General features: G+C 36.0%; 2 protein-coding genes across 2 annotated transcripts; one reads left to right on the top strand and one right to left on the bottom strand.

Annotated features, from left to right (window-relative positions):
* Window positions 1–3,315: 3,315 nt before the first annotated feature.
* On the bottom strand, window positions 3,316–8,913 carry LOC128243822 (transmembrane protein with metallophosphoesterase domain-like). Its single transcript, XM_052961787.1, has 5 exons — window positions 8,154–8,913; window positions 7,558–7,668; window positions 6,586–6,748; window positions 6,068–6,207; window positions 3,316–5,509 (listed from the first exon to the last, which is right to left on the bottom strand). The coding sequence occupies exons 1-5, from the start codon at window positions 8,911–8,913 to the stop codon at window positions 5,319–5,321; spliced, it is 1,365 nt and encodes a 454-aa protein (XP_052817747.1). The 3' UTR covers window positions 3,316–5,318.
* A 1,517-nt stretch (window positions 8,914–10,430) lies between these two features.
* On the top strand, window positions 10,431–11,810 carry LOC128244034 (uncharacterized). Its single transcript, XM_052962052.1, has one exon. It carries the CDS (start codon window positions 10,431–10,433, stop codon window positions 11,808–11,810), a length of 1,380 nt encoding a protein of 459 aa, XP_052818012.1.
* The last annotated feature ends 2,077 nt before the right edge of the window (window positions 11,811–13,887 follow it).

The following is a 13,887-nucleotide window of genomic DNA, read 5'->3' as shown; positions in this document are numbered from 1 at the left end:
GGGAGGCATGTTAGAACTGACATCACAGAGACTGAAGTTCCAAAGACCAGCAGACTTGCTGTAAGGAAGAGAGAGGTCCAAAGTGTAATAAAGCCACTACTACTTAGTTGATGTTTGTCCGAATACTGCCAACAAATTATCAGTAACACACCCTGGTCTTCGCATAACAAGTCATACGGCCTTTCAAAACCAGGGCTGTTCAGTGCCATGTTTATTGATCATGCCTCATGAAGGTTATATTTTTTTTTATTAGGTCTGAGAATGAATGTAGTCTAGCTGTATAATTACAAGGTGGACTTTATTATGTCGAAATTAATATTCACGGTATATATGTGTATATGATGTTACCATATATATAAAAGTAATAAACAGTACATCAACAACGTTTATTTGAAAAGATACCTTGCGAACAGGAAACTTAATACATCACGTCTTAAATGTGATCTGACTGAAAGGACAAAAGATGCATACAGACTTTCTATCACCGACAAACATGTGCAAGACGGGAGGGATCGGAAAGAAAGAGAGAAGAGCGACTGAACGTTTTATTCTCCCATGTGACAAGGATGTTCCAACGCTATCCGCCTTTGATCTGTTTTCTGCTGCAGAGGAAAAGGACATTTATAACTTCCTTGTATTATAAAGAGACTCCAAGCATCGATTGATGTTCAAAGGAAGAAATTTGAAAATCATTTCAAACCAAAACATCTAGGACTCAGATATTTATACCATCCCGTGATACTTTAGTCCTTACAGACAGGCATGCTTACACAGCTACTCAAAGGTTCAATTGAGTTGTCGGAATTCGTAAGTGGCTCGTCCCTTTTTTTTGCGGACGGTCGTCTTGAAACAAGGGCAAAAGACTGTAGTGAAAAAGTCCAGACGGTAGAAAAGTGGACCGATACCTTTATAATTTTCATTTCTGTTTACATAACCACAAAACAAGGGCAAAACGCAGGAACTGTTGCTTCATGGCGGAACCCCATGGCGCACTAACAACGAGCAATTTAGGCTTAGGCTAGCTATTGCTCCGTCATCCTGGGTCACCATTAATATGATCTTTGGTGGCGCTGCATACAATTATGACCTGTAGGTGGCGGAGAAAGAACCGCGAATCATTCAATGCCAACTTGTAATTTTTACAATGCTGGATCGTGCAATTGGAACAATTGTAAGTTTGACTCCAAGCATCGATTGGTGTTCAAAGGAAGAAATTTTAAAATCATTTCTAACCAAAACATCTAGGACTAAGATAATTAAACCATCCCCTGGTACTTTAGTCCTTACAGACAGGCATGCTTACACAGTTTTCATGTACAATATAGTGACCAGCAAGAGCACGGAGGTGAAAGAGGACCGTGTCACGAATTACGTAAACTTTTGGAATATTATTGAATTATAATTCCTTTTGAAGTTTATTATTCAATCATGTTACATTGAAATACTTAATTTATTGTAATAAGAATACAGTTATTTACCTAAATGAATTTATTCTTTGTTAGTATTTAAACAAGTATTTTGACCTTGTGTCAAAAAAAATATGGAAAATATTACATATATATATATATATATTTGTAAATATTGTGTTTTGTTGTCATTATAAGGCCTTATATTGGCTTTGACAGAAACACTTTATATGCCAAACATAAAAATAAACAAAATTATAGCAATAATTTCCATAACATTTGAGTTAACAAAAATAACATTGCCTGCTCACCCAAGCATGAAGTACCAATGATGTGTACTTTTGAGCTTAATTTACAACAGAGCAGTCCATTGTTTGTGTTAAAATTAAAAATAGGAAGAGCTAGAGGATGCTAAAAGCAAGATCACCTAAATACCATCCCGGATACTCTTATTTGTACTAACTGATTTGCTAACGCAGTAGGTATCTGACCGGTAAAAGCAGCGAGTTGAAAGACAACAGGCTACAGGAACCTAGAGGTGTCTGTGTAGGACCCGAGGAGTCAGTGTTTGTCGAGAAAACAGAGTACCGGTAATTGTAAACTAGGACACAGTAGCAAGGTAAAAGACGACCGGATACAGGAACCAAGAGGCGTCTGTGTTGGACCAGAAGAATCGGTGTTTGTCTGCAGAAAAGGCAGAGTAACTGTAAACTAGGATGCAGTCTCTGTAACCTTATTTCTAAATAAGTTCAATGGGAACCCCTTTCAGAAAACATATTCTATAAAAAATGTTTATAACAGACTAAGATAGTTGTTTTAAAACAATGTCTTGTCCTCCTTTAATACTAAGATTGTTAAAATTGGCACCCTGTATCTCAACTATCCACATTTGTGTGAAAGTTGGAAAGCACTAGAGGAGGCTAAAAGCAAGATCACCACAATATACCATCCCGGGATACTCTTATTTTTATTGACAGATTTGCTAACGCAGTAGGCATGTGCCTAGCAAAAGCAGCGAGGTGAAAGACGACCGGATATGGAAACCGAGAGGCGTCTGTGTGGGCCCAGAAGAATCGGTGTTTGTCTCCAGAGAAAACAGAGTACCGGTTACTGTAAACTAGGACGCAGTCTCAGTAAGCTAATTTCGAAATAAGTTCAATTGGAACCTATTTCAGGGGCGACCTATCTTAAAATGTATAATGAAATGTATTCTACAACCTATCTGAAAGCAACCCTTTTCAAAAAACATATTTTCTATAAAAAAAATGTGTATAACAGACTAAGATAACAGACTAAGATATTTGTTTTATAACAACGTCTTGTCCTCCTTTAATACTAAGATTGTTAAAATTGGCTCCCTGTTGGAAAGAGCTAAAGGAAGCTAAAAGCAAGATCACCTATATACCTTTCCGGGATATTCTTATTTTTACTGACAGATTTGCTAATGCAGTAGGCATGTGCCTAGCAACAGCAGCGGGGTGAAAGAAGACTGGATATGGGAACCAAGAGGCGTATGTGTAGGACCAGATGAGTCAGTGTTTGTCTGCAGAAAAAAACAGAGAAACTGTAGACTAGGACACAGTCTCAGTAACCTAATTTCGAAACAAGTTCAATGGGAACCTATTTCAGGGGCGACCTTTCTGAAAATGTATAATGAAACGTATTCTACAACCTATCTGAAAAGCAACCCCTTTCAAAAAACATATTCTATAAAAAAACGTGTATAATGGACTAAGATATTTGTTTTATAACAACGTCTTGTCCTCCTTTAGTAAGATTGTTAAAATTGGCATCCTGCATCTCAACTTCCCACATCTGTGTGAAAGTTGGGAAGAGCTAGAGGATGCTTAAAGCAAGATCACCACTATATACCTTTCCTAGATACTCTTATTTTTACTGATAGCTTTGCTAACACAGTAGGCATCTGACTGGCAAAAGCAGAGACGTGAAAGGTGACCGGATACTGGAACCGAGAGGCGTCTGTGTGGGACCAGAAGAGTCGGTGTTTGTCAGCAGAACATAATCTTTTTTTTTTCTCAATTACACTTGGAATGGTGAAGGGGCCCTGTGATAGGGGATGAAATGAAGTCGTTTTGATAAAAAGGGGGAAAATGATTTATTTAATGTTCAACTTGTTGTCTAACCTTTAAATAAAAAAAAACCTTACAACATATCAATAAATGTCACTAATATGCCACGCTTGCTTAATGATAAGAGTTCAAAGCTCCCAAATTATTATTATTTTTATTTTTAAGGGGATTTTTGCACTGTGTAGGGGGAAAATCCTTTTTCAGGACGGAAATAAGGCCAAATTTCAGCCCCAAAAAATAGCCGAAAAAACAACAACAACTGCATGTTGTAATCCTTAATCAAACTTTAACATTAAGCATTGCGCACCAAATTCCTTAATACAACTCTTGCAACTGAAACTTTCAATGCCTCAAAAACCAACACACAGTGATTCCACCAGTGCCTGCAGCACTTTGATTCAGTTATGGCTACTGTCACAAATTATGCAAACTATCCATTTTATTGAATTATTCCATTTGAAGCTTATTATTCAATTATGTAACATTGTAATACTCAATCTATTACTATTAGAAAACAGTTATTTACTTAAATTTAATTTGGTAAATACTTATATACTTAATTTATTGTTATAAGAGTACAGTTATAAATGGAAAAGAGGCAAGACTTTAAAGAGAGACATTTGGCTTAACACAACAGCTTAAACTTGACGTGACTGCATATTAGTAACCTTCTATTAGACATGTAACCATGTCTGAAATTAAATTATCATTCAATGATCATTGCTTGAGTTATTCAACTAAAATGTACTAAAGGATGCAACTTACAGACTGAGACAGTTACTTTCAGTTTCAAAAGCATTTTATGCCTTAACAAATAAACGCAATTCCAACAAATTCATCAAACATGCAATAATGCGTTTGTTTTTCATGAATACTATATAAAATAATACTTATAGTAATAAATTAATAACTACATCTATTGGACTAGAATACACTGGGCTGCCTCATCAATGAATTTATAACAAAAAAATTATATAATAGCGATGACCATTTTCACTTAAACATATCTTTGTGTTAAAAATCAAATGAAAAGTTCTACTTAAAGATTCAAATGTGCCTAGTGTTTTTTTATGAGTGAAGAAACTTGTTCCAAAACAAAAAACATGTATGCGTTACCACTGAGTACTCAGAATTAGCAATCATTGATAAAACAGGCCCATACTTTAGAAATTGCACAACCAATAAACAAGGATTCAAGTGTTATAACTACCCGGTATTGTCTTTAGGGTTATGCTTATGACTGACAAAAACAATAAAAGGCGCACAATATCAGTAGTTTTAAAAATTTGGTACAGATATAAAACATTAACCATATAAATGTTATCTTTTAATCAATAGCTACATGCCACAAATTTCCCAGTTAAAAAAGCACCAAAATTTCGCTAATATTTTTTCATCTCTACCTAAATCAAATGCTTTTTTTGTTTTGATCATTAAACCAAAGTGAGTTAAACATGACTATGCATCAAAATGAACAATTATATTTGTGCGCCTTTAAATCACAGAAACATAAAATCACAGAACAAATTCTTGAGCACAGAGAAGAAATAGTATTCATCCTTGTTCATCACTTGTTCACGTAAGCTTTTTACAGGACAAAAATTTGCCACGTAAAAGTGATAATCTGGGATATGGCACCAAAGTTCGAATGAGAATTATGTGGCTAAAGTGTTAGTAAAAATCTCCATAGCTGTTTGAAATGTAAATTGAATGCAACATTTGGAATGCAACTTTTATAACCACTCAATAATTGTCTTTTAAAGCTTATGTAAAAGATAGACAAACAAATATATTCACAGAGACACATCTCTAAACAAAATGCCTAAGCTTGGGTTAAAAATATTCTAGTAATCTCCATGGTAGTTCCAAACCGTATGGGTATTGAGGCAAACAGTGTTCCTTGGGAGACGTAAACGTGGGAATGGTCACCATGGCGATACAGGCCCGCATAGAATGGGTTCATCAGGTACGCAGGAATGATTAATGGGAAGAACTGGCCGCCATGTGTGTGACCTGAAACCAAACAAGAGTAGCTAATATAACATGAATATTCATTAAGTATTGCATTATTTTGTCTGTTTTGTGAAGTTGAAGCTCCTCTCACAAAGGCATCCAGGAATTGCTTCCAAGCATTTGAGTTTAGTTTATGGTCATAAACATAGACAAGAGGGTTCCAAAAATATTTGGCCTAACACCAGTCCTGCATAACATTGGGCCAATTTTTTTAATAATTGATAAAGAAAACAATGTGATTAACAATATCGTTGTTAACTTTTAAACATAAATAGTTTGTGGATGTGCTCACATATATAAATACAAACAAACTGATGAAATAATTTTCTCAAATCTTGTTAGAAATACAGCAGAGCACATGTTTATCCATTAAATGCCAGAGCAGTAACAATTTGAAAGTTAACAATGATGACGTTAACCCTTAACAGTTGTTAATTGAAACAAAGTTTTGAACATTCGGCCGATTTGGTTGTCAAAGGTAAACTTTAAATTAATACTCATGTCTTCAGCTATTTCAACTAGTGAGTCCTAATTCATTGCATAATCGTGCTAACATACCTGACAGGACTAGATCCACTCTGTGCTTAGATTGAAGTGCAGCTTGAGCAGCCTTGGGCTGGTGAGCCACTAGAATTACAGGGCTCTCAACGTCACATGAACCCAGAGCCCCATCGAGGTCCATAGTGTGATCCCCAAACCTAAAATACATAGTTGGTAAATTTACTAATATGTATACAAATAAAATTCGAAATAGGTTGTTGTCAAGTGCTAAGATGAATTTTTTAGGACAATGACCAGAAATTAAACTGAGCTACCCAATATGACTGAGATAAAACTAGTAGTGAGATTATGTAAAAACAATATGTAAAAAAATCTTTAAAACATCGTAACACATGGAGAGACTAAGTCAAAAGGCATATCACCAGCGCTTCTGATAAGTAGAGGTGGTTCTACACATTATATGAGTAGCAAGTTGTAACTATTAACATTAACAATTTAACACTAAATTAAAGATAAAGTAAACAAGATTTTAAAAGAGAAGCAACTTAAGATCCCTTTAATAGTTAGATTCTTACTTGTACTGATCTGCCGTAGGATCATCTACACCAGCCAGACATATGCCAGTTTGTCCCTTGTCAGCAGATATTTTCACATTGATGTTGTGTAGTGGGATTACACCAAGTGATTTTAACTTCACCAACCAGTTCTCAGCATCAGTTGTGTAGTACTCATGATTACCTGAAATTTCATAACTTTTAAACTATCATCTGGTGGTGATTCTCTGAACTATGACAAATACAGGGCCTTTTCTGTCCATTTTGCGAAAAAGACCCTAGACAAATTGGGAAATTTGAGACACCAAATTGACTGATTTGGGAATAAATTTCAGATTTTTTTTGACAATTTGGGATACAGTACTTGCAAAAATTGTGTATGTTTTTTTCGAATCCTGTAATTATTGGCCATATTGGGAATAAAAAAAATCATTAGCAAAATCATCTTTTTGGGCAACATTTCTCCATGATATTAGTGTATATAACAAAGATGTCACCCTGAAGTACTTATGAATTCATATATAATTGTTAATGAATAATTGTAATGTTCCGGCACTAAAACCCCAGCTAAGAGACAAGGTGTGTAAGTTGAGAACCCTGGCTTGTCATGACAGCAATCTCATTTGTTATTTTTTTCTTGAACTTGGAAAAAATATATACATATTTGGCATTTCGAATCAGTCAGATATTCTGACCGGTGAAATGGGCAGAAAAAGGGCTGAAATGTTTGTTTAAAATTGTTGAAATGGATTTAAAATATGAAAGTTACTTCATAGTTTATATTTTGTTGACTTAATTACTTTAAATGCTAAATAGTATTTATAATAATTAAAATAAAGACATTTATATTTTAAGTTATCCCAGAAAAATACAGTTCAATCCATTAGATCAAGAACTTCAATGAACTGCATGATCATTACAGAAACAATTTAATAACAAAATTAATACTATCAGTATCACACTGTTTCAACAGAATTATCACACAGTTTGCACCTGTAACAAAGTAGGTTCCATATTTAGAATTGATCCAGCTGATTGGTACTGCAGCATCATGTAACTGATCAACACGTCCATCAACCAGATCACCTCCAATTATCACCATATCTGAAAAAAGAAGCCCTCCTACATGGCACATTTTTTTCTTTTTTCTTCAAGGACTGAAGTGTACAAAATGCGTATGTAAGTCAGTAATAGGAATTAAATAGATATCATGTTAAAATATCAAATCTAAGACTAAGCAATTCCTTTATAGACACTTTGGAATCCTTAAGAGTGTTCCTCTGAATACTAAATACAATAAAATTTATTAAATGCAAATACTGTATGCATTATAATCCATCTATGACGGGTGTGGTTTACTGCACAACTTTATAAGTTATAAGAGTTATTATACATGTCAAAGCCTGACCCAAGGTAGGACTGGTTTTACCAACCATTTATTTATTGGCAAAAGAAGTACACCAAACCACACAATGTACATCAAGTTTCACCTCTGTGCCTCTTATTTAAAAATACTCCAAGTCATATTTCAGATTGCAAGTATTTTGTATGTGTAGACTAATAAAACAAACATTTTTATTTGTACAAACCTGAATTTAAGTAGTTGATCATATTAATAATTTTCTTCAACCTGTCCATTCCATTAGTTGGACCCAGATGAATGTCTGACACAAATGTTATTGAGAGCCTTTCTAAATTTTCTGGAAGGCCCTCGACAGGTATTGTTACTTCTTTGATAGTGGGCGGTTGTTGAGCATTGATATATCCAAACATGACAATTAACATTGCATACACGAAGGCGGATATCTGTTGTATTTTGGAAAGTTTGCTAAATGTCCTCGTCTTTTTCCGCCCTCCTAGGCGTAAGATTAAATTCACAATTTTCAAGAAAACAACTGCGGTGAAAAGTTGTATCGTTACAGCTAATGCAAGGAACAGCCAAATAGCCAGTTTGTAAGGATTTATTGCAATCAGGAAAGAAAATGAGGAGTATGAAAATAGTGACGATATCAGTACAGCTGCTAATAATAGACGAGATATCGCAGCATTTATTGTATATGATCTCCATTCTCTGATATCTTTAAAGTCAATAAATAATCTCCATTCATTTGACTCTGTTTCACTATGGACTTTGTCCTGCGTCGAATCTAGCACGGTGGATAAGTTTCTCCATAAATAGCAACAGATAAGCGTCATTCCAGACATAATTATACATGAAAACTGAAACCTTAATAGTTTTGCTCTTAATGTTGAGTTCTCCATATTCATAACAATTGATTTGTTCAGTATATACAGCAAAATCAACACAAAAACCACGCCAAAGACTTTCCCTCTAGTGAACGTCGCCATCTTTGCCCGCCTGTAATTTAGTCAAAACGGCCACGACAAAACTGTTAAATTGCGGCAATGATTGAATTTCCCCTAGTAGTAATAATATCAAGACTGGTACCCTTATTCTCTTTTCACAAAAAGGAACCGAGGGTACTAGTCTAGTAATACCCGGGATCAATAACAATTCTACTCCCAGGTAATACCACCCATGTCAAAAAATTCAAATGGTTATTGCATATTCAAATACTTGTATATACATAAATTTGTACATTCATTAACGGCATATAACTTCAAATTGTAAAATAAATCGAAAAGTCGATTTGCTCTCGTGCCTTCTGTGATAAGTACCTTAGAAACAAATTCATTTAAAATATCAATGCCATTATACGATTACGGCAGTAAGAACGTGCGTAACAATAACTCCAACTGTAGCCGTGCACCCCCTCCCCCCCCCCCATTAACCGACCCATATAGGCTTTAAATGAGACAATGGGTGAAAGTTGCGGGGGGGGGGGGGGCTCCTCCAAAACTAATCAGGCCTAAATTAGTCTAAAATGATACATGTTCGTCTTTTCCATGGATAAGTTGTTTGTACTATCATGAATTGCATTGGACTGAAACGCAAGAGGTTATCAGTAATATTGCTGAACAGTGATTTAAATGCTATATTACTTTCGTCCGCATTGGCGACCTCTACACTTCATGACAGTACATCTGATTAAACTGACAAACATAAAATGTCAATGTCTAATGTTCTGAACCGATTACGCGTAAAGACATTCTATTGTTTTCACAATTAAACACTTTTCACCAACATATCGTATTTCAAATTGAAGGTTAACACAGATGGTACGTATTAATTTTACCAGGTTTCAAAATAAGTAGACCAATACTTACTTAATAAAAGAGCGGAAAGTCGAATCAACTTGATCATTTCTGAACACTTTTCGGTCAAAACGAAATAAATCATCCGTTATTAAGGTATTACACACAATCATGTCAAAAATTCTTAACAATTCGGTAGACATTACTACTGGACGTAAAAGCAGTACCACTAAGCGGGATAAGCCCCGTGATCCGAAGGGCTCAGACGTGCGCACTGCGAGCACCGTACCGGTAACGTTGCCGTACAACCAATGTAAGAAACACAACGGTGAACCTGAAGAGATGTTTTGCCTGGAACATTCATGTATGGTTTGCATCGTCTGCAGACGAATGTACCACGGGAAGTAAGTATTTCTTAGTATTAAGATATTATTTCCTTGAATTTTTAAGAAATAAAAGTTATATTCAAGGAATGACACTGCACTGTGTGTGTGTGTATGCTGTTTAATAATGGAATGACATACGTAATATACGATCATGTATTTAATAAAAATCAAAAGCTATGACAAAAATATGAGCCATCGGCATCTTGGGTCTAAAGTATGAGTTTAAATAGTTTGTATTTTAACAGATGCCAAGAAATTTTACGGATTGGAGAAGCTAGCATTAATTTTACCAAAGGAAGTGCGCCACAAAAGTGCCATAAACAAATGAGGGAGCTTTTTGGAAAGTGTCAGGCTGTTGCGCGAGAACGAGAGTGGGACTTGAACGACCTTGAACGAAAACGCAATGACGTCATTAACGCTGTCCAGCATGAGAAACAGAAGGTTCTGGCAAAGGTCGAGAAACTCGTGGAACGCGTGATGGGGGATATCGAAAGGCGTTATACGATTGAAAGAACTGAAATTAGCAATCATCTTTTGTCTTTGAAGGAAATGGCACAAGAGCTTGATACAAAGGTAAAGCTAATAGAAACAAAACGAAAAGTTGATTCTGACTTAGAAATGTTTGTTGCTGTACAAAATGCTATGGACGGACATAAGAAAACGACATCAGCTTTGATGAAAATTCACAACGAGGCTCATAAGGTGTTCTTAAAGTTTGAAGTTAGTAAGGCAGTGGACGCTGCGATGAAATCATTGAGTAGTCTTGGAGAATTAAACTTGAACACCATGCAGTATGCAGTGATTCCGAAACTTTATCAATCAGAGGAACCGAAGCTTCAACTTACGCCATTGAAAACTAAGAAACCCGACGAATTCAAAATCAGAAAACACGTAGACGACAGACGTTTAACTCCAGCTGGCGAAATCTTCAGTCGAGATAGAGAAGACGTTAAAACTTGTTGGATTACTGGAATGTGCGTTTTAAAAGACAGCACTATAATAGTGGCTGACAACAATAACAACAGAATCAAGGTCATTGATCGTCGGGACAATGTCGTGAACTCCGTGCTGCTTGCCACTCCTCCGTTTGACATTTCTCTCCTGAACCAAGTGGAAGCTGCGTTCACTTTGCCAGACAAGAAACAGGTTCAGTTGATAAGAATCGTTGGGCGTTCAGACATAAAATATGGCGAAACCCTACAGCTTGATTTTGATTGTAATGGTATAACTGTCTTAAAAGGAAACATTATACTGACGAGCATAGCAGAAAAATGTGTACGGTTGATTAACAAAAAAGGAATTGTTTTGTGGACGGCAGTTACAGACGATCTTGGGGAGCCCCTCTTTGAATGGCCATGGTACGTCACCACGAATGAGGAAGTCGAAAAGGTGTATGTCTCGGACCGACGAAAAAACACAGTTACTACTTTAGATAAAACTGGAACGGTACTGGATGTGCGTGACGTAAGTGGAAAAGGACCACGTGGATGTGCGGTAGATGGCGTAGGTAATATGTTTATATGCCACTACATGACGGATGAAATTGAGATAATTTCTCTTAAATTCCCACGTGACCGCCGAACGATTCTTGCCAAAGTGGACGCCATAAAGCATCCACAGAGTCTTGCTTACGACGAACACAAAGGACTGTTGCTGCTCTCGGCCAACAACTCGGACTATATAAACGTGTTTCAGATGAAATGAGATGTTGATCATATAAACAACAAGCGCGTGTTCATATACAGAAGTGGAAATGCATTTCAATATATAGAATGTAATTCATCATTGTTATATTCTGCAGTGTGTGTTTAAAGCTACTATCATTCCTTGTAGTTTTTATTGCGTCCTGGAAAAGACTAGTTTAAGAATGATTGTTTATCTATTTGCGATTTTACTTTATTCGGGATTGTTGGGTTAAGACCGAGGTTTGTGCACGTGAACTGATTTAAACCCCCAGTAAATTTACATTTTACTGACCGTTCCAAGACGGTTCCTAACAATCCTTGATAAACAAACAAAGTTATTTATATAATATATGTGCACTGTGTTGTTTGTGGAGTTTTGTGCTGTTGTTCTATGTTTCTTATTTGTGATTTTTGTGTGTGTTCTATGTCTTTAGCGTTTACCCTGTGTCATTAAATGGGGTTTATGTTTAAACTTTTGGCTACTGAGCTTGTTTCTGTAGTTTTCACATAAATTTTGGTATTGCAATCGCAGTTCTGCAGAATTCACATTTAGGTCAATAAAAAATGGACCAATAAACATCCTTGTGCAGTACCACGAGTTAAGGTGTTTGCGCGCTGGTCACTTTAAGATGGATATGTACTTTAGATTGTATCATTTCAGCTTGACCTGTAATTTTGACTGCATCATTTAATCTAGATCTGTATTTTTTATTGAATCATGTAGTTTATACTGCACCATTCAGGCTGATCATGTAGTCTGTATTGAATCATTTAAACTGGACATGTGTTTATACTGCACCATTCAAGCTGGTCATGTAGCTTGTATTGACTCATTTTAGCTGGACATGTAGTTTATATTGAACCATTTTAGCTGGACATGTAGTTTATACTGCACCATTCAAGCTAGACATGTAGTTTATATTGAATCATTTTAGCTGGACATGTACTTTATACTGCACCATTCAAGCTGGACATATAGTTTATACTGCACCATTCAAGCTGGACATGTAGCTTGTATTGACTCATTTTAGCTGGACATATAGTTTATACTGCACCATTCAAGCTGGTCATGTAGTTTATATTGAACCATTTTAGCTGGACATGTAGTTTATACTGCACCATTCAAGCTGGACATGTAGTTTATACTGCACCATTCAAGCTGGACATGTAGTTTATACTGCACCATTCAAGCTGGTCATGTAGTTTATACTGCACCATTCAAGCTGGTCATGTAGTTTATACTGCACCATTCAAGCTGGACATGTAGTTTATACTGCACCATTCAAGCTGGACATGTAGTTTATACTGCACCATTCAAGCTGGACATGTAGTTTATACTGCACCATTCAAGCTGGTCATGTAGTTTATACTGCACCATTCAAGCTGGACATGTAGTTTATACTGCACCATTCAAGCTGGACATGTAGTTTATACTGCACCATTCAAGCTGGTCATGTAGTTTATACTGCACCATTCAAGCTGGTCATGTAGTTTATACTGCACCATTCAAGCTGGACATGTAGTTTATACTGCACCATTCAAGCTGGACATGTAGTTTATACTGCACCATTCAAGCTGGACATGTAGTTTATACTGCACCATTCAAGCTGGACATGTAGTTTATACTGCACCATTCAAGCTGGACATGTAGTTTATACTGCACCATTCAAGCTGGACATGTAGTTTATACTGCACCATTCAAGCTGGTCATGTAGTTTATACTGCACCATTCAAGCTGGTCATGTAGTTTATACTGCACCATTCAAGCTGGACATGTAGTTTATACTGCACCATTCAAGCTGGTCATGTAGTTTATACTGCACCATTCAAGCTGGTCATGTAGTTTATACTGCACCATTCAAGCTGGTCATGTAGTTTATACTGCACCATTCAAGCTGGTCATGTAGTTTATACTGCACCATTCAAGCTGGTCGTGTAGTTTGTATTGAATCATTAAGGTGGTTGTGTAGTTTTAATTGTATCGTTTAAGCTAAGCATGTAGTTTTATTGCATTATTTGACACGGATATTTAGTTTCATTGGCATCATTTAAGTTGATATTTTAGTTATTGCATCCATTAAGCTTGTTTAATTGTT

This window comes from Mya arenaria, chromosome 8 (genome assembly GCF_026914265.1).
Source record: "Mya arenaria isolate MELC-2E11 chromosome 8, ASM2691426v1".
Lineage (NCBI taxonomy): Eukaryota > Metazoa > Mollusca > Bivalvia > Myida > Myidae > Mya > Mya arenaria.
Note: the sequence above shows the minus strand (reverse complement) of the source record. Positions and strands in the feature narration are given on the sequence as shown.

Bases quoted from the DNA above. Each gene is read 5' to 3' on its own strand.
- LOC128244034 (XM_052962052.1), top strand. From the start codon at position 10,431: ATGAGGGAGCTTTTTGGAAAGTGTCAGGCTGTTGCGCGAGAACGAGAG.
- LOC128243822 (XM_052961787.1), bottom strand. From the start codon at position 8,913: ATGGCGACGTTCACTAGAGGGAAAGTCTTTGGCGTGGTTTTTGTGTTG. The intron at 7,669-8,153 runs GTTTGTACAAAT...TTCTTTTTTCAG, and splicing joins GATCAACTACTTAAATTCAG to ATATGGTGATAATTGGAGGT. The intron at 6,208-6,585 runs GTAAGAATCTAA...TATGTATTTTAG, and splicing joins CCTACGGCAGATCAGTACAA to GTTTGGGGATCACACTATGG.